The sequence below is a fragment of the Aspergillus piperis genome (genome assembly GCF_003184755.1).
Source record: "Aspergillus piperis CBS 112811 unplaced genomic scaffold BO85scaffold_10, whole genome shotgun sequence".
Classification (NCBI taxonomy): domain Eukaryota; kingdom Fungi; phylum Ascomycota; class Eurotiomycetes; order Eurotiales; family Aspergillaceae; genus Aspergillus; species Aspergillus piperis.
The window spans coordinates 550,715-570,624 of record NW_020291600.1 but is presented as its reverse complement, the minus strand read 5'-3'; the positions used below and the strand labels follow the sequence as shown (position 1 = coordinate 570,624).

General features: G+C 49.8%; 7 protein-coding genes across 7 annotated transcripts; 4 read left to right on the top strand and 3 right to left on the bottom strand.

Moving 5' to 3' along the window:
• Positions 1-983: 983 nt before the first annotated feature.
• Positions 984-2,497, top strand: BO85DRAFT_449877 (D-hexose-6-phosphate mutarotase). The gene is made up of 3 exons (XM_025660258.1): positions 984-1,522; positions 1,637-1,966; positions 2,018-2,497. Exons 1-3 carry the CDS (start codon positions 1,277-1,279, stop codon positions 2,402-2,404), a joined length of 963 nt encoding a protein of 320 aa, XP_025515077.1. The 5' UTR covers positions 984-1,276; the 3' UTR covers positions 2,405-2,497.
• A 31-nt stretch (positions 2,498-2,528) lies between these two features.
• On the bottom strand, positions 2,529-3,654 carry BO85DRAFT_34299 (putative RING finger protein). The gene is made up of 3 exons (XM_025655463.1): positions 3,516-3,654; positions 3,354-3,452; positions 2,529-3,249 (listed from the first exon to the last, which is right to left on the bottom strand). Exons 2-3 carry the CDS (start codon positions 3,428-3,430, stop codon positions 2,613-2,615), a joined length of 714 nt encoding a protein of 237 aa, XP_025515076.1. The 5' UTR covers positions 3,431-3,452; positions 3,516-3,654; the 3' UTR covers positions 2,529-2,612.
• A 1,893-nt stretch (positions 3,655-5,547) lies between these two features.
• Positions 5,548-9,917, bottom strand: BO85DRAFT_34264 (putative telomere length regulator protein (Rif1)). Its single transcript, XM_025655462.1, has 4 exons — positions 6,832-9,917; positions 6,516-6,782; positions 5,748-6,467; positions 5,548-5,695 (listed from the first exon to the last, which is right to left on the bottom strand). Exons 1-4 carry the CDS (start codon positions 9,760-9,762, stop codon positions 5,675-5,677), a joined length of 3,939 nt encoding a protein of 1,312 aa, XP_025515075.1. The 5' UTR covers positions 9,763-9,917; the 3' UTR covers positions 5,548-5,674.
• Positions 9,918-10,658: 741 nt separating this feature from the next.
• BO85DRAFT_488639 (synembryn) lies at positions 10,659-12,332 on the top strand (the record flags this gene model as incomplete). The annotated part of the gene is made up of 6 exons (XM_025663546.1): positions 10,659-10,686; positions 10,736-10,810; positions 10,869-11,104; positions 11,158-11,277; positions 11,335-12,179; positions 12,233-12,332. The coding sequence occupies 6 exons, from the start codon at positions 10,659-10,661 to the stop codon at positions 12,330-12,332; spliced, it is 1,404 nt and encodes a 467-aa protein (XP_025515074.1).
• Positions 12,333-12,869: 537 nt separating this feature from the next.
• BO85DRAFT_449874 (polysaccharide biosynthesis domain-containing protein) lies at positions 12,870-14,078 on the top strand. The gene is made up of 5 exons (XM_025660257.1): positions 12,870-13,045; positions 13,114-13,138; positions 13,192-13,476; positions 13,539-13,575; positions 13,634-14,078. The coding sequence occupies exons 1-5, from the start codon at positions 13,001-13,003 to the stop codon at positions 13,689-13,691; spliced, it is 450 nt and encodes a 149-aa protein (XP_025515073.1). The 5' UTR covers positions 12,870-13,000; the 3' UTR covers positions 13,692-14,078.
• A 275-nt stretch (positions 14,079-14,353) lies between these two features.
• Positions 14,354-18,604, top strand: BO85DRAFT_496144 (ABC transporter ATP-binding protein; the record flags this gene model as incomplete). Its single annotated transcript, XM_025663949.1, has 6 exons — positions 14,354-14,790; positions 14,840-15,503; positions 15,564-16,243; positions 16,571-17,451; positions 17,492-17,629; positions 17,688-18,604. 6 exons carry the CDS (start codon positions 14,354-14,356, stop codon positions 18,602-18,604), a joined length of 3,717 nt encoding a protein of 1,238 aa, XP_025515072.1.
• Positions 18,605-18,640: 36 nt separating this feature from the next.
• On the bottom strand, positions 18,641-19,847 carry BO85DRAFT_34168 (dienelactone hydrolase family protein). The gene is made up of 3 exons (XM_025655459.1): positions 19,444-19,847; positions 19,269-19,350; positions 18,641-19,200 (listed from the first exon to the last, which is right to left on the bottom strand). Exons 1-3 carry the CDS (start codon positions 19,685-19,687, stop codon positions 18,678-18,680), a joined length of 849 nt encoding a protein of 282 aa, XP_025515071.1. The 5' UTR covers positions 19,688-19,847; the 3' UTR covers positions 18,641-18,677.
• Positions 19,848-19,910: the final 63 nt, after the last annotated feature.

The window sequence follows — 19,910 nt, the reverse complement described above, 5'->3', positions numbered from 1 at the left end:
TGGATTGTCGGTGCTGTTGGTAGTAGGGTAGGTTGGGTTGCCTTGTTGGGTATGGTGGCGAATATCGTACTTTTTTTTTGACTTGGTGGCTACATAGGTATTCTTTCTTTGTGTGTTCAGGGTACCATATTTTCATATCAAATTTTATGATGGGAGTATTCTTAGTCGAATGATTAGTTCAGATAGTGAGGTCGCACTTTCTGCTCTCATTTTCTAGAACAGTAATGATCTGTCTATGTTGCGCTAACACCCCCGAAGGGTTCAGCACCGACAAGAGGCCATAGAATAAGAGCACCGTGTCATCATTAGTACTATAGCCTGCAGTTAAACAGTAATAGTTAGGTTCATAGTGAGAAGACATCTTTTTATTGTATGTCGTTAGGTGTCCCTAATCTGCGATTTGGTCCTACATGATGGGTTCAATTCAGGTTTAATATTTCGTTGGGTCATTCGTGAAAAGCACTAGTAGTACTGCTATTTTTATGTGGCGAATGTCCGTATAGCAAATAAATCTTATGTATAAGTCCATCGTCATTCGACAGAATGGTAGTAATCATAAGATGGACACAAGGAGGAAAACATGAGAAGAGATAGTGTTGGATAGGCTTGCTTCCATTTTGCTTACGCACTTGGGTGCAATGGTGATATGATGATAAGTATTGATGTTTAGGAAAGTATGGGTCATAATAGACCGAGTACTGACTGGCTCTTTAACCTATTGTTGCTGATGATTCAAAGAAGTGGCTGAAACGGTGGACAGCTGATAGGGCAGGGTCCTAGGTGCTACCCATCATGAAAAGACGAAGTCTGGACTGCAAGTAACATAGAGGTTAGGATAGCCTCATACATAACATAGCTTCCTCGGTGTCTCTATTGTTGAATATCAGTGCTACCCTTATAGATCTGCACTTTCTCAAGTCCCTGGATCGAGCTTAGCATTGACTTTGGACCCTGACGGAAAGCAAACATGTGATGTCATTGCATGGACCAGCTGAATTGGGACTACAAAAGAATCCTGAAGAGTTGGAAGACTCAAACTATTGTCGAGACACATCAGATGCTATCAAACATGCACCTCGACAATAGGAAGATAAGAAGTGGAAGGGGATGAGTTGTGCTCGTAAACTGAAACGGCGAGGAACGAATGACGCCAATGCCCCGCCGCCCCGCCGGTTCAGTTGACTCCGGCCTCCCCGCATCCATCCTCCGTCTTTGCTGGTCTTTCCCCTTCTCCCTTCCACCTTGAATACCTTCATTTTAACTTTCAACCACCATCATGGATCGCTCTAACAAGCCTGCCGCCATCGGCGTCGGTGCCTCTCTTCCCCAACCCACCATCTCCCTCCGCGACAACACCGTTGAAGCTACCCTCCCCACTGGCGAGTCCGTCACTGTTTATCTCTATGGAGCCACCGTCACCTCCTGGAAGCTTGCCAATGGCAAGGAACAGCTCTTCGTGAGCGAGAAGGCCAATCTAGATGGTTCCAAGCCTATCCGGGGTGGCATTCCTGTCGTATTCCCGGTATGTCCTCTTCAGCTGATCACCACTGAACAGCCAGCTTGCTCTCTATATCTCACCTCCCTTCAAGTATCCATTGAAAGGCAAACCAACTAACTCCTTCTCTCATCAAATCAGGTCTTTGGTCCTCCTCCCTCCAACCACGCCACCTCTGCCCTTCCCCAACACGGCTTCGCTCGGAACTCGAACTGGGAATTCCTTGGCAAATCCTCCTCCGAAGCCTTCGGCCGTGACCGGAAAGAAGGCGAAGACGCCGTGAAGTTGGACTTTGGACTGTCGCATCCCATGCTGAGCGAAGAGTTCCAGAAGGCCTGGCCGTACAAGTTTGGACTGGTGTATAGCGTGACTCTGACAAAGGGGAGCTTGGAGACTTCTCTGCAGGTGCAGAACCAGGGCGAGCAGAATTTCGATTTCCAGGTGTTGATGCATACGTATTTGAGCGTTGAGGTATGTCATTAGCCTATTTCTGGGCTAGGGTCAGGCTAACCAGGCATGTAGGACATCACGAACGTCCGGGTCAAGAACCTCCAGCAAAAAGAATACTTGGACAAGACACAGGGCGGTGCAGCTATCACGGAGACCTCGGAGGCAGTGGAGATTAACAAGGAAACGGACCGGGTGTACAAGGCATTGGATCCGAAGGTGCCGATTATCGTGTCCACGGCGTCGGATGATCAGCCTCTGTTCTCGATCACACGAGAGGCGTTGACGGATGTGGTCGTTTGGAACCCCTGGATCGAGAAGGCCAAGGGTATGGCGGACTTTGGGCCTGACGAGGCATACAAGAACATGCTTTGTGTCGAGGCCGGTTCCGTTGCTGGCTGGCAGACCCTGGAGGCGGGTGAATCTTGGGAAGGTGGACAGACTATCCGGCCCCGGTTGTAACTGGGATAATAGGATAAGTTTAACTTTACGTGAATAATCATGCAGTGACGATGGATGCCTCAGCTGAGATTGAAATAGAATTTTACCCTAGTATTGTACTCCGCGTACGTTTAGAATTGTATGATGTCCTCTCCAAGACCTGCCCTTTCCCCAATCATCTCCAGATAGAGCTACTCACCACCCCAACTTGCCCAAAGCAACATATGAACTAAACCGACCCTCTAACAACCGCCGCCTCGGGCACCGAAACTGAAACCACCCTCGCACTCGCCCTCTGCGATCCTCTCCTCCAAGGCCAACTCCTCCTATCCCCTCCACTTCCACTATCCCCCTTCTTCACCCCACACAAAGCCCTCTTACACAGTGGACAAAACGCATTCTTCTTCGTAACCCACGGATCCAGACACACCGTATGGAAGATATGTCGACACGGCAGCGATCGGATGTCGTCGTCATCCGCGAACTGGTCTATGCATATTGCGCACGTGCGGTGGTTGTCTCCGCTTGTATCTGCATCTTCTGTGTCTTTGTCTCTTTCTTGGCTATCGTTGATGTTGGTGTTCACTGGTGATTCACCGGAAGTATTATCCCCGGGCGTGGATCTCACTTGTGCTATCGCACCCGATGGTAGATCCTCCTGCTGCTGCTGCTCATTTTGCTTCCCAGCCAACCAGTACTTGTACTTCACCTGCGGATAAAGTACCTCGATGAGCTGCTGTGAGATCACCATCCGGGGATTACGTTGTCCCCCCGCCGCCGCCGCCATTTCGGCGTCCGAGTAGGGGTATGTAGAGCCGTAGAGGTGACGACGACGGCGACGGCGACGGCGGGTGCCGAGGATGAGCCTGTAGTTTATCTTGATTTAATTCCATGTTCTTTCTTTGATTGCATGGAGGGGGATTTGTGGGTATATATATACCCCTAATAAAGGGTGGAAAGACATACATACCATGTTATGAAGAGCAGAAACGTAACGAGCACTGGAGCGAGATAGCCTACTAATGCTAGTGAGGATACTTGGACCATGATGTAGTGGTGTTGCGATGGTCTTCTTCTTTGTTAGTAGGTGAGATATTGTATAAATAGGGTAGGTAGGTAGGGGTATACTCACGTTACAAACTACCTGTCTATCTAACTCAATCAAGATAGATAGTATAATCCAGGTAAAGTGAGAGCTGAGTACACTATAGCGCAGTCATAGACCCCACGATAAGAAAACAAAAATCAAAGTGTTGAGAAGGTTAGTTAGTTAGTGAATACACCACTGCTTGCTATCGGGTCTCTTTTCCTCGTTTCTTCGGGACCATGACGCCAGTCTGACTGACGACTCTGAGTCTTTGATTCAGGGTTGGGTCATTAGTGTGGTCATGTTGAGGATAGAGACTCACTTCTGATGGATGGATGAAGTAGGTCAGTTAGTATTTAGCTGACTGATGTGCTCGGGTTTTAGGGGACCCCTGGGAGGTTTGGGGCGCAACTGACGCCCCGGAGGATAAGCATGGTTGGTCGGTTGGTAAGTAGTAGTAAGCCTCCTGGATGAGGGGAGAAAGGATGGGTGTGTGGCAGTGAGGATGAGATGACGGACACCTCCTGTCAGCGGCCGAGGATTCCGCGGATTAATCATCTTGAACTACCTTAGGAATAAGTAGTGACTAGTGATCGGGATCAAAATATAGGTCTATGGTATGCTGGTATTACAGTTGCATTCTCCAGTCTTAAAAGCGTGATGAGTACATTCAGCTTCCGCATCGTCCATCTTATAATAGAACATAAGACCGAAAGAATAATGGCAAATCAAGCACAGGATCATAAAACAAATGAGACTTCTTTTGATGGCCATGGTCACAAAATAAAACAGTCAGACAGACAAAAAAAGAAAAAAGCATGGAGTATAAGATATTGATACTAGGATATAGACAAAAGTACAACGCCATCGCTATGCAAAATCCATTCAACCGGTGTTTCTCCTCAATGCCTCATGCGTTTCCACCCGGATATCAAATAGTAAATCGTCAATTTCCTTCAGCGAGTTTCGATCCAACTTGGCCAGTTTCACATCGCTCAAGACTTTGCGGAGGGAGTCTGTAATTTCTGCCTCTGTGATCTCTGGCTCCTTCTGGCTTTCGGTCTGCGTTGTGCGGGATACTGCTCGCGTCTTCTTCTCCGTCGTCTCCAAATCTTTCTCTTCAGATGGCGCCTCCTTCTCAGGGATGGGTTCGGTTACTGTGGGCGCGTCTTCCATTTGCACGTCATCAGGAGCCGTTTGCTGGGTCTCGGGCACCGGCTCATCCATCGGTTCGTCAACCTGAGCTTCTGTTGGAGGCTGCACTGAGCTATCCGGTTCTGGGAGTTGCTCAGTTGGTTTATCTTCAACAGTGATCTTGGATTCCCTTTCATCCTTGACAGGTTGGTCCACCGCATCTCTAGTAGGAGTCTCATCGTGATGGGTCTCGATATCTTCTCTAAGTTGAGGCTCTTCTGGTATGCTGTCTTTGGCCTTGTCCTTAGTCGACTTGCGAGAACGACTAGGTCGTGGTGACTTCTTCGGAAGCGGGCTCTCCTCAGGAATGGCTGGCGCCGCCTGTCCGCTGAGACGAGAGGATCTGCGTTTTTGAGAGCTGTCTTGGGTATCCATGGCCTTGGTCTTCCCGCTATCAGTACTAGCTGCTTGCTCGGCGGGCTTGCTCGTGGTAGTCATATCACTCTTAGACTCCGTTTTCCGTCGCTTCGGCGCCGATTCGGCAGGGGATGATTCGACCTCCTGTGACACGGTCATCGGTCTCTTAGACCGAGTAGCACGACCTCCCTCGATATCTGCGACAGAAGGCGTCTTTGTGAGTCTTGAAGAGCGACGCCGCTCTTTGCCCGAAGGTGTAGATTGCTCTGCCTCGCGTTTCCGTTTCTTATTTGCGCCCTGTTCCGCAGCTTTTGCAACATGTTCTACACTCGCTGTGTCGTCCAGATCTACAGCGAGTTCTAGATCCTGCTCCAACTGAGACGCAACCTGGGTCTCCATGTCGTCGCTGCATGAGTCCGCTATATAGTCGTAGCCGTCTATTGATTGTTTTTCTTTGTCTTTCGGTTGCTCAGCATTGACCTGGTGCTCTGGCTCGATGACAGGCTCCTCGGTAGCACCAGAATCCGTAACAGGGTCTTGGGAAAGCCCGGCGTCACGAGGACCATCCTTTGACGAATCCTTCGATTGCCTGTCTTCAGTGGAGAGACTTTTGTCTTCTGGCAATTTGCCTGTCGATGAACGGAGACGCTTTGTCAGTGGCTCCTCTGAATCAACTGCTATGCTTTCATCAGTCGCTTCCGGTTGACTGGACTGAGCGTTCATTGCCTTCTTCTGCCTTGACGAACGCCGGGCCCTCCTCTTCGATCTTCTGCTCCTGCTCGACGTAGTGTTCCCTGATCCTGGTGTGGCCATGTTTCCTGTGTTACTTCGAGGTTCAGGACTGGTCGATTTCAGCTTTGGAGGGGAGGATTGAAGTTCGTTTTCTAGAACAGACTCTTCTGCTGCTGGAGTCGACAGCGACTGAGGTATCTCGGGTTCGCTCAATTGCGTTCGGCTTCGAGTACCCGGCGTAGGGGAAGAACCGAGAAACCCATATTCATTGTCAGTGGCGACAGGTGGTAGGGTCGGGGTTTGTGGAGTCCCGGCGTCGGCATCCGCGTTGCGCAGGTCGCGCAAGTGCGGGGGCGTCATGAAACCAAGTTCTCTTGGAGTATTCGTCGGAGGTGAAGACGAACGAAGGCTTTCAATGATCGAAAACAACTCGCTACGCTTCCTAGGGTCTCCCGATCCCGTCGGGAGGGGCATCGAATGACCCGTGGCCACATCCGGATCAGAGTCATCGTCGATTTGAGATACTTGGCCTGCTGAATGTCCGGTCTGCTTCTCCGAAGACGTAGGCATGGCTTTACGCTCAGACCCTCCGGTTATAGGCGACGAGTTCAGCCCCAATGTGAATGGATCATCAAGTATGAAAGCAATGCGAGACTTGACCGATGTATCGACTGGAATGGCCTTTGCGTCTTGACGATCAGATTGTGCCTCGGACTAGAATTTCTTAGCAGGGCAGGATGGAACTTTGATCAGAATACATACCTGTAAATTTTGCCGATGACCATGCGGCTGCTGAAGCTTCATCTGGACTTCAATATCGTGTAGCGCGCGAGATATCGTCTCGGGGCAGGGCAAGGACTCTTGTGATCCAAACGAACAACGCCAGAAGTCAAGGAATCGTTTTGTTACAGAGGCATGTGTGGACTCAAGACCCGCACAGATTATAGGCTCGAACTTTTGTACACAGAAGGCGTCGTGAGGTTGTGCTGCTTGCAAGATGTTCAAGACGGCTGACGACAGCGCGCGACACTAATTCTAAGTTAGTACGTAACACGAGCCCCTTGCTTCATACACTTACAGCAGTAAGGATTCTGCTTTCCACGCCACTCTCGGCGTTTATCTTGCGCTCCCCGTCTTTGAGATAAAATGCAAGGGACTGCTGGAGGTGTGTGAGCATTGCTGTACGGAAAGTAGGTACACCCGATCCCAGTAGAGACGTCAGGCACTCGATGAAATCTGCAATGCCGTTTGGTTCGACAGGATCAAAGCTTTCGTACGACTGACGAAGAGTCTTATCCACGAGTTCGATCAGCTTGTGAGGGAAGGCCATTTCATGAGTTCCTTTTGCCGTCTCCGCCTCGTGGCCGTAAGGAATTGAGAGCGAGAGTTTCAAGAGTGATGCGGAGGGCTTGCAGGTATTCCGTGTCCCTTGTTCTATGATAGATGCGGCAAGAGGTTCCATGGCCATGGTGGAAATAGCCCGATCACCCTTTTCGGTTCTCACGACGCGGATAAGAGAATCAACAAGCGGATTCCAGACTTCGAACACGTCGGAGAACTTCAAGCCGGCAGAAAGGATGTTAACAATGTTCTCATAGTCACGGCAAACTGAGCCGTCACGTTCGCGAGCCGTCTCCATAGGGAAAGAGGATAAAGAGCTTGCAGACAGCTGTGCCACAGACCTCCACACGGTTTCAGCTAGACTATCATCGCCAATATGAGCAGCCGCATCAAACACATGTATATCTGCGCATTGGCTAAAGAATTCCAGACGTGAGCTCCTTGATAGCTTGTCACTGCAAGTAGCTTCCAGAACACGGGTAACGAGGCGCGAATATGACGGGGAAGGCCTCGAATGACCAGGTAGTTCACTGATAAATCGAAGAAAATGTAGGATGGGACTGTCTAGACTTGTATGGGCCTTTTGATGACGATGCGTAGGCGTAGTAGCAGCCTGGAAAGTCTCATCGGCTGTCTTGAGGAGTAATTTCTCGGTAAACCGTGCGCTACCAAGACTGTAGATCATAGTGGTGGCAAGAAAGCTGAACTGGTCATAGAAGGCATCCGTTGAGTTCTTCTCGATAGCCGCATTGAGCGATGAGGGCCCGGCGTTCCAGAGGCGCTGAAGAAGGCCAAGCACGTGTGCTACAGCTTGCATCGATTCTGGCGTGGGCGTAATCTCTTTGCTCGACGCATGTGACAAGGCCTTGGACAAGCCGATCCAGGCTGTAGCAATATTCGACCGCTCAATATCGGGATTCCAGACAGAAGACTTGAAGATCTCCTCAAAAACGCTCAAAACCGATGTTATCCTCGACCGAATCCACCTACTGTCAATGGATGGCAATTCTTCAGGGTCCAGCTTGTTGCTCTCATTGACCTTGTTCTCCAACCAAACCTTCGCTTGAGGGCTCCAGAGCATATTGGATAGAACGTGGGCTACCCTGTCGCTGAGACTGGGTACAGACGAAAAGATGCTCGAAGCCGGTGAAGCGACATATTCTTCCCAGACGACATCAAGATGCTGAAATGATGCCGAGGGACGGAAGGCGTAATAAAGAAGATTATAGTAGCTGCACAAGGCTAGCTGACTGGGTTGTTTGTCTTGCTTCTTCCGATCGAACTGAGAGACGATGGGCTTGCTCAGCATCCGCAATAACGAAGGGCTTGTTGTGTCGCTGGGACTGACGACATAAACAAACCGATTCCAGCCAACGATGGCCTGCGCTTTGATTGCAGAATCACTGCAATTGAAGCATCTCTGCAGCACAAGGACCCATTCTTTGAAATGCTCCCACTGATCGACGTTGAACTTTTTGCTGCGCAGGAGTAGAATAATCACACTCCATATCTGAGGTATGTGGACTCCGCAATCAGAAAGTGCCATCATGCGCGTCATTCGCTCGCAAACTTCCGTCACAAGCTTCCTCCGCTCATCGAGAGGTCTGCTGAAGACCTCACGGACGCATTTCGACAAGGTTGGGTTCGGTCCGCACGCTATAGCGGTCTGAAAGCCCACCGAAATAGCCTTGATCCTGATATCTTTGACATGGTGTAGCAAGCCGGATATGAGATGATCCATCCACAGGGATGCATTTGAGACGAAGATCATCTTAGATTGGTTGAGGACACGAAGATAGATGCTTAAACGCTGGGACACAATTGCGCTTCCAGTGACGCGATTAGTCAATTCATGGAGAACCGTCAAAATGCGTATTATTCGCGTGTTCGTCATGACCTTGGCGTTAAAGTTCTGGGTTGACAATACGGACAAGTAGTGAGTTACCACAGACTTTGGCATCTTCACATCTTGTAGGCAGTTGACGGAATGATCGACGAGAAAAGTCTTGAAGTCATCTGGCAGACGCGCAGAGATCTCACTATGCCAGACCAGTGCAACAGCCAACTTAAGGGCCTGTATTACAAGGTTGGTATGTAGCGGTCCGCCGGTTGTCAAGTCCCGGCTAACGTCCCGATGTATGAATTGAGTGATCAAGCCCAACCTCGCTATGATTTCTTGATCACCAGGCAGATTGTCATATGCTCTCAGGGCCCCGAAGAACTGCATGTAGGCGTCGAGCCTTGAACTGACAGCCTCTCCAGCGAGCTGTTGTAAGATCGACTCTAGAAGCATGGCGAAGGAAATGGGAGCTTGAGGTTCAGCAGACGGCGAATTGGTAGCAGAGTGAGATGTGGTCGGTTTGAGGATAGATTTTGTAGGTTTGCATTCGTTCGAGGGAGGCAGGGACTTGAGGTCAGATTTGGATTTCGCGGCGGAATTGGTGAACGAGGGAGGTTTGATGTATCTTGTCCATGGTGAGAAGTTCACGCGCTTGGATTGTCGACTTGACGGAACACCAGTTGAGCCATTGACGGAAAAGGGAGAGTCGCGTGGCGTGTGTACAACAACCGGAGAATCTTCAGTTCGATCATTTTCAGACAGCATACGAGATGATGTCCTAGGTGGAGTAGGCGGACGAGCAGACAGAGGACCAAGAACCTCCACCATATTTCACAGAATCGGACGACGAAAAGAACGGGGACAAGAATGAAAGAAGGAGAAGGAACATCGCGATACAGCCTAGCTAGAAACCACGCTGTCCATGACCCAGACCGAAGCTGTCGACAAGCATGAGCAAGGATCAAAGCCCTGGTGAAAGTAGGATAGCCGTGCCAGTTTGATCCTACCGGGGCCGCGCCAAGCCACGCAACTCAAAAAGACGCGCCTGTGGCTGAGCCACGCGTAAAGTGGCAGCGCCGCGTTTCATGCCCAAGGCAGTAAGGCACTCAGGCACCACGGAGAAGGCTTCGGAGATGAACCGGAGCTGCCCACCCCCCAATTCTTTAGTTATTATCTTCAATTTTCTCGTTTCCCCCATTCACGTTGGTTGTTTTCGAACCCAGAACGAGTTGTCAATGTAAGTTTCATCTACTTAACTACTAACCACAGACTGCATGCATCGATTTATGTCCGTCTCGTCAACCTTATGTCTAACACCATTGCTGCATGTACAGACTGCGGAGATACTGTGCAGCCGCTTAGTGCTATCCGGTGGGGTTCTGCTTTATTGCGCTGCGGATCTCTATTCATCAGCGCAACATTAGCTCCTATCCTTATCCGTTGCGCTGCTTCCAGCACCGGAATTCACTACAGCCCATCGGCGAAGAAAGATACTCCAGATAATCCCATAACCTCGGGACTGGTTTTCGCCTCTCCAACTACTCTGCCCTTAATCGCGGAGACCCGCTTTCGCTGCAACTTGATCAAGCCCAAGCTAAGTGGGACTTACTGGACAGACTAGTAGGGGTTCACCACGCCCCGTAAGACGGCTATTGCAAGCCAGCAGTTACCCCTTGACACACTTCACTTCCGGCGCATAGAATTGCGCTAAGCAAAAGTTGACCATGGATTTCAGGCCGCTCCAAGGCCCAGGTACGTACAAGCCAATTCATCGTACAGACCTCAGTTAACAAGCGAGTAGAGAAGCTGCAGCGAGTCACTAAACTATTGGGCTCTCTCAAAACGGACCTTGAGGCGAAGTCTCTCACTTCGAAGGGTAAGTACCCAGGGAATGTAATATGTACCGGTCTGACCTCGTCACCTGCGTGCCTTAGAACGCGTGCAGACACTCCTGGAGTTGAGGCAGCACGGGACCAACCCCAGCCATGCCCAACCTATTTACTCTAAAGAGGGGATAGAGGTATTAGCCAGATATGGTGTTGATGGGGATACCCCGGATGTGCGTCGTGCCGCTCTACGCTGCGTCGCAAATGCTCTCCTCCTAGATGGATCGATGCGCCAGCTGTTCGTAGACACAGGCTACGGAGGTAAATTAGCTGAGAGGCTCAAGGTATACCCGTTCACTATGTCAACCAGCTCGTGCAGAAGTTGACCTTCAATCAGTGTGATTCCTCGGAGGATGAGATGGTGATCAGTCGGATCCTGTTCCTGTCTACCTATGACACCACAATGGACTTTGACAATCTTATCAGACACCATTCTCTGGGTGAAAATGTCAACTACGTAAGCTAATGCGTGTCTTGCCAAAACCGAAATATGATGGAAGCTGACTGATTCCAGCAAATCGTCCGACATGCCAAACAATTCCCCAAATCTGGCAAAAAGTCTCTGTCTCAGATGGACGAGTTGGCCCTTACTGATACCTTGAAGCTCATTTTCAATGTCTCAAAGATATATTCTGATTTGGCTGCGACATTCTCGGCTTCGATTCCTCACATCTTTAAGATAATCAACCGCATCGATATCCCTCCAAAGCCTCTGGAAGGCCTCCTCAGCTATCTTCTTAATTGCTTGTCCACGCTTGATCTGGAAAATAAGAAGGGCAAAGTCTTCGAGAGTAGCCCCCTTTTCCCGACCTTCAATCAGAATTGCAATGTCGACAAGCTGATCAACATATTGGATCAAGCTGTGTCCGCATATGGCCCTGACGAGCTGGAGACCAAGGCTATACCCCTGTTCCATACGCTCGTGGTCATTCATGAGATGGCTCCAGACGGCCCTCGCAAATATATGCAATGGCTTCTCCTGCCCGAGGACAACGATAGAAGCCGCCCGATTGGACAATCAGACACCCTCTCATCGAAGTTACTCAATCTGTCGACCACGCCCTACCCTAACCTGAAGACTGCTATTTCTGAGCTTATGTTTGTGCTCTCTGGCAAAGACGCCGAGAATCTGACAAAGAACATCGGATATGGGTTCGCTGCAGGGCTACTAGCTTCTCGCGGCATGGAAATCCCCAAGACGGCAGGCGAAGCATTCGCAACCAACCCGAACGGTTTTGATCCAGAGGTCAACCCCATTACTGGCCAGAAGTGGGCTGCAGAGAAGAAGGACGAGGGTCCTCCTATGACCAAAGAGGAGAAAGAAAGAGAGGCAGAGAGATTATTTGTGCTATTTGAGCGGTAAGCCTAACCCTTTCTCTACTTGCACTAATAAATGCTGAGTATCGTAACAGAGCCAGAGCGAACGGCATTCTTCAGGTGGAGAATCCTGTGACCCGCGCCCTCCATGAAGGACGTTTCGAAGAGTTGCCCGACTCCGACGACAGTGATTAGGCATAATGCTCTTCTTCGTTTCCTTACATTGCTTCCCTGTACCATAGTTTAATTTCTGTCCGCCACCGATAAGAGATTCTCTTTCCCTTGTTCGATTCCGATGGATTCTTACGCTCTGAAATCAATACGTCAACCTTACTTGGATTGAAGACTGTTCACCAAAAGAGCATTAAGTGGCGTTCGCGTTTGTCCGCCATTTCTGGATCTTTCCAGTATGATCTAGCATCGCTGTGGATTGCTATGCAATTAATAAGCGGCAGAGGCAGATTAGTTAGCCGGACATGGCATTTCTCAGACAGCGAGCAATCTAGATAGCAAACTGAATAGATTCGCAGGCCGAAATAGAGAATCTGAATTGTAATTATTCATGCCAGTAACGTAGATGAACTAGAGCGTACATAGTCCGGACTCTTAAAAGCCTGGTGGTGTTTTTAAGATCTGTAAATGACGTACGGCCCAATCGCGAGCGGCGGGGTTGAAGGGCGGCGGCGCAAAAATCTCTCCGCCTGCGGGAAAAAGAAGTCGGGCGCGGGGCAACTCACTTTTCGATTTCTTTTCGACTACCCTGACTGTTAGCCAGCGAATAGAACATATTTCCTACCTTTACACTCTTCTTGTCATATTGTCTGCTTCTTGTGTAATTATTTATCGCCCACACAACCGCCAAGATGTCGAAGCCTTTTGATCCAGAGACGGCGGAGAACTTTGAGGATGTATGTCACTTTTGCGCCTAGACTGCCTATTCAGATTTCCGACCGAGAATGCTGACAATTTGGTGCAGATGGAAAAGCAGTTTGCCGTTAAGGGTTGGTCCGGACATCTCTGATTCGAACTCGTCCCCTGACTCACGATTATGCAGCCGTGGAACATCTGATGACATATTGGTCGATTCTGGAGAAGGTCCCCGGCTCGAAACTCCGCCTGACCAAGATGGACGATGAGATTCTCGAGTCTTTCCAGAAGGAATTCCCCGACTTCGACCCTGCCGAGACGCTCGATGAGGACAAGATGAAGAGCAAGGAGGGCAAGGAGAAGTGGCGCAACTGGATCAACCAGTACGAGAAGATTATCGAGGACTTCAACTTCGGTACCATGCTGCGTGCTAGCCCCAAGGTCGAATACGACAGAGATACCACGATCTTCGGTAAGTGATAAATGGTTGTGTGGCTTGTCTGGGGGTTGGAACGCTAGCTAACAGAAGGACAGCCATGCGTATGCAGTTTTACGCCATCGAGATCGCTAGGTGAGTCCTTCCACTTCAACAAGCCCTGGAAACATTTGGATACTCATACATGGATCAGAAACCGTGCTGGCCTCAACGACTGGATCTACGAGCGCGCACAGAAGGCCAACAAATAAATTTGAAGCTGCGCTTCTTATCTGGGCCGTGCAGGAACGGCGGCTAGACGGAATGGTTCATCCGGGCCTTTACCGTCCTTGCTTTGCTAGCGTCTAGAATCTATGCAGTGACTCAAGTCTTTGAGTTCGACAGCCATCATTTACTACCATGGCCCATAGGTCTCATCCGGGTGGTCCAGCATAGCGTATATGACCCTATAAAAGAGTGGGGATAGCCCCTCGACAGGGCGCCCTAGGGTGGTACTACCGGAGTGGATACCTGTACATATAACGAGCTGAATTGATGCTTTGGAATGCAGTGATGGATAGAAAGACGTGCGGTTGACCCACTATATTTTTCCGGTGTACCCGAGAACAATGGCAACGCAACCCATTGTTCCTTTCCTCTACAATATGCCCGCATATGGAAAGTGCTTGATATTCGGCCAGATGGGCTAATATGAAAACGAACGTAGCTCTTTGTTCTGATGATTATGCTAAGAAGTACTTGGACGCCTGTTTGTTGGGTGTTCATCACTCGCTTAGGTTTTTCTACATGACGCCCTAGCACTTCATACTTTCCTACCATCATCATGTCTTCTTATACGACACCTAAATATTGGAGTCGAAGGCCAAATGCTCAATTGAAGATCTTTCGCCTTGATCAGTCTGTATAGTTCATCATGGCAGCCTTCCTTGCTGGCGCCAGGCGCTTCATACATCGAAAACCGAGGTGGATGTCGCTGTTCAGCTTCACAACAACGAAACATCTTCCGGTGCTCATAGGAGGTTTTACATTTACGGCCATTTCTAGTCTTTCGGTTCCCATATTCTCCGTACTCTTGGGCGAGATATTCAATACGTTCACACTGTTCGGGGGAGGCAAGGTTGCGAAACAGGACCTAACGCCACAGATCAGCAAATACGCTGTCCAGTTGGTTGGACTTGGAGCAATCAATTGGGTTTGCAATAGTGTTTATTTCATTCTATTTGTGATATTCGGAGAACTTCAGGTCGCGAATGCACGCACCAAGCTCTTCGAAAGGCTTTTACAGAAGAGTCAGGAATGGTTCGAAACGCAGCCGGATGGCACGAGGGTCTTTCTATCTTCTCTCCAGGGGTATGTCGCACTCTTGTGTGCCACTATCCTAGCTGACGCAATCTTCCAGGCAAGTCGAAGACCTACAGAAAGCAACCTCGCAGCCTCTCGGCCTCGCTTTGCAGTACAGTTTTCGAGCCATTTTCTCTCTAGCCCTAGCATTCTTCACCTCCTGGAATCTTACTCTGGTCACTTTGGCGGGAATTCCCTTCCTTTCAGCCGCTCTCTCCTTCCTCTCCAATAAGACGAACTCGTGTATGGAAGCACAGAAGACAGAACTGGGTCATCTGTCGCTGATAGTCGACAATGCTACTTCATCAATCGACAGCGTCAAGTCTTTTAACGGGCAAGATACTGAGATCCGAAACTTCGTAAGCAGCGTTGACAATGCCGCTATACATTATCTCAGACGCGCGCGCTTAACCTCTCTACAAATATCCATATTGCGACTGATGACATTCGGAATGTTCGTGCAGGGCTTTTGGTATGGGAGCTCTTTGGCTACCTCCGGTGAGATTTCAGCAGGAGAAGTGCTCAGGACATTCTGGGCTTGCTTAGCAGCTGCCCAGTCAATGGAATTCCTTATGCCACAAATTGACGTCCTAGCAAAAGGAAAGGATGCAGCCCTTTCTCTGATCCACACTTTGAGCTCGGAGTCAGAGGATACTGTTCGAGGGGAGGGGAGGGGTTCCGTTTATCCGAAGTTTTGCGAAGGCGATATCGAGGTCAGCAATGTAAGTGTGATGAACCCGTGAACAGTTGTGTGGTACATAAATTGATAGCTTGTCTATCAGGTCTCCTTTGCTTACCCAGCGCAGCCGAACAGACCAGTCTTGAAGTCGACAAGCTTTTTCTTTCCCGCCGGAGAGACAACCTTCGTTATTGGCAGAAGTGGATCTGGAAAAAGCACGCTTGGACAGCTGCTCACACGCTTCTACTTACCACTATCCGGGGAGATTCTGATAGATGGGGCCCCCATCCAATCTCCGAGCATCGACTGGATAAGGAACAATATTACTTTGCTGGAGCAGCGAAGCGTTTTGTTCAACGAATCTATCTTCATGAATATCGCCTTTGGTAGTCGCAACTATGAAGGACTCAGCAAGGTTGATGTACGTGAGTGTATCGATCTGGCAAGGTTACAAAGCACAATAGACGATCTACCTAAGGGAATCGACACTTGCGTGGGTCACGGTGGTGATTTCCTAAGCGGTGGTCAAAAGCAAAGAGTGGCGATTGCAAGGGCGCGGTTAAGGGATACGCCTATATTGATAATGGATGAGCCTACAAGTGCCCTTGATGCCACCAACCGCGTCGAAATAACGAAAGCTATCCGGGAATGGCGTCGAGGGAAAACAACTATCATCATCACACATGATATGTCGCAAATCATGGATCACGACTTTGCCTACATCATGGACCAAGGCTCGGTTATTCAAGCTGGCTACAGACATGAACTGGAGGAGAGCAATACGTGTTTTGCTACCTCGGACAAACTCCATCGTGAGGAAAGTGAGCATGGCGTTGTCCACAGTTCTTCTGATCGATGCTCCAGTGTTTCTTCAAGGTCCTCAATTGAGAGTACACGCGGTCCAAGCCCTGATTCATTTTCTCGAAACAGCGAGCTTGCACAGCATTCTTATGCTATCCACGGCTACAAAAGAAGCATACAGAGTATTCGTCAATCTGCAGACAATCAAAGGTTCAGACCACGTCGTGAGTCGATTGGAATGCAGACGTTTGAGCTCAACACCGTCCATGTCGATGATACAAATTTCCAGTCCAATCGGTTCAGACAGAGTATACTTCCTGTGAATGATGTCGTCAATGAGATCAACAGGGCCAGATCAAAGCATCGGAATAAGCGGCCATACAAGAATGCAGCACGCCTCGCGCCGCAGGAAAGCATGTCTTTAGGCCGGATCATGTTGACCATACTCCCTAACCTGACTCGAGGTCAAAAGCTGCTTCTTTTGCTTGGATGTTTCAGCACCCTAGGTCACTCGATGGCTACTCCGCTGTTTTCTTATTGCCTGTCGAAGCTCCTTGAGACGTTTTACAACAGGCAAGCCAAAGCCTCAACATGGTCACTGATAGTACTAGGAATAGCCGTAGGCGACGGCGTTATATCATTTCTGATGCATTATCTTCTGGAGCTATGTGGCCAGGCGTGGGTTGATCGTCTCCGCAAAAGAGGTTTCCAACATATTCTTGACCAGCCACGAAAATGGTTTGAAGAAGCAGGAAATGAACCTTCCCAACTCACCTCGTCCCTCAATCACAGTGCTGAGGAGATGCGAAACCTGGTCGGTCATTTCGGTGGCTACGTTCTGGTGGCTACTTCAGTCACCGTGGTGGCTATCATATGGTGCATGGCTGTTTGTTGGAAACTGACCCTCGTGGCAGTGGCTTGCGGACCAGTCATCTATGCCATCACCAGAGGGCTCGAGAAAACCACCGGAATATGGGAGAGACGTTGCACCGGGGTCAAAACGACAGCGTCGGAGATATTCATCGAGACATTCTCGCAGATTCGCACCGTCCGCACATTGACCCTTGAGCCTTACTTCCACAAGAAGCATATGAAGGCCGCGGCACTATGTATGGTCCTCGGAGTGAAGAAAGCTGTCTATACCGGCTTTCTCTTTGGACTGGTAGAGTCCATGATCATATTCGTCAGCAGTAAGCAACCTGTATATGAAAACCTTGAAAATTCTCACAGATCTGACCTGCGCAGGCCTAATCTTCTATTACGGAGCTGTCCTCGTATCATCTCTTGAATTTACCGTCACCAGCCTCATGACTGTCTTCTCTGTCCTTCTCTTCAGCATTGGCTACGCAAGCACAGTACTATCATGGAGTAAGCCACCTACCTACCCGACAACCATTGCCCACGCCCACAGCTAACACCCCTTTAGTCCCCCAGATCAGCGTTTCCCACATAATGGCCAACCAAGTCCTACGCCTAGCACACCTTCCACGCGGCGCATCCCACGAACACCGGGGCACTCTCAAAATCACCACAGCCGCACCAGTAAAGATCACCAACCTAAATTTCTGCTATCCATCCCGCCCGGACGCACACGTCCTACGCGACGTATGCATCACCATCCCCCGAAACCAAAGCACAGCAATCGTAGGCCGATCAGGCTCCGGCAAATCCACAATAGCATCCTTACTCCTGAATCTCTATGAAGCCCCCACCACCACCACCACCTCCTCCTCCACAGACAGAAGAACCTCTCCTATATCCCTCAACGGAATCGACCTCCAACGCATCCACACCCCAACCCTCCGCTCCCTCATCACCATCGTCTCCCAACGACCCTCCATCTTCCCCGGCACAGTAGCAGACAACATCAGCTACGGCCTCGAAGACGACTCCCCGCTCCGCACAATGTTCCACATCCGCGCCGCAGCAGAAGCAGCCGGGATCGACGAATTCATCACATCCCTGCCCAAGGGCTACTTCACCATGATAGGCGACGGCGGGGCCGGTATGTCGGGGGGACAAGCGCAACGGCTGGTAATTGCACGGGCGTTGGTGCGACAGCCACAGCTTCTTATCCTGGATGAAGCCACGTCCAGCCTTGATCCGAATAACGCTCAGATCATTCGACGGACCGTGCAGAGGTTGGTCGCGACGCGGAAGGGCCTTACTGTCCTTATCATTACGCATGCAAGGGATATGATGGAAATTGCGGATAATGTTATTGTGATTGACAAGGGTCGTGTGGTGGAAGCGGGGAAGTATAAGGTGCTTGCTCGGCGGCAGGGTGGGAAATTAAGGGCTTTGATTGAGGAGGAGGAGGAGGATTCTGAGGTGGATGGATGAAAAGGGGTGTATGAGGGAGAGAGAGAGAAAAATAATAGAGCACGCTCCCCACAATAGTCAATGCAGAAATAAATCAATAAGACACCTTCGCAAACTGCTTCTGAAACCACGCAATCGCCTGATCCTCCGCCTCCTCAGCCTGCGCCTTCACATCCTTAACCATCACATCCGCACGCACACAAAACCCATGTCCAGCCCCGTAGTACACCTTCACCTCCCCCACATCCCTCTCTCCGACGGCTTTCTCAATCTGCTTGATCTGCGGCATTTTCACCATATTATCCAGCTCTGCCATTGCAAAGCTCACGGGGATCTTGATCTTCTCGATATCCGCGGGGATCTTCAGATTACTGGGATGGCCGGTGAACCCGGCATCGATTAGGGATTTGCCATCTACTTTGTCTTCTTCTTTGTCGTGCGCGAGGTACACGGTGTGTAACCCGCCCCAGCAGAACCCTGCAGCTGCGATGGGGAGGTTGGCGCCTTCGTTGCGTCGTACGGCGGTGAAGAATGTCTTGACGGTGGGCCAGCAGGTAGTGAATTTGGTGTGGTATAGGAAGGGGATCATGGCGTACATGGCGCAGGCGATGTGGTAGCTGCATCGTAATATACGTTGTGAGATTGCATTGTAGTTGTGCTAGGTAGAGAGGTATGTGAGACTTACGGTTTCGTGATCCAGTCCATGATAGATGAGGTCTTCATTATTGCGGATAGGGTTTTAAGACTCCAGACTGGGGCAGCGTGTCCTGGTTATTTAGTTTATATATATTAGTATATAGCTATTTCACATTGCAGGTCTCATAGTTTCCATCTCCATCGATGATCAGGAGTAAACATACCATTCATGAATTCAGGCAAATACACCTTATACCCTCCCTTATCGGCATAATGATCGGCCAGAATGCGATTATTGACAAACTCCCACCCAAATGCATCCGGAATGATGATGATGATTCCCTTGATGGGGGATTCTGTGGACGTCGGCTCCGTCACATATGCTTTCAGGCCATGCAAGGTGGTGACTGTTCCTCTGGGCGTAGTGTCCTCGTTCACGTGGCCGCTGAAGCAGTCGGGACAGGACATGATGATACTAATATATATCTATATGACGTGGTGGTAGTTGAGGTATCTGTTTATCTGCTATTGTCTTTCTCGATATGAGGCAGATAATGTTGAGTAGGTTGATCGCTAGGATCGACCTACCCAAAGATAAGCTTTAGGAAGAGCGGGGAACTTGGTTGCTTATGTGTTGCTGTCAGTTGATGTGGGTAGGTAGAGTTCGAGGTTCCCATGGCATGGCGTAGTG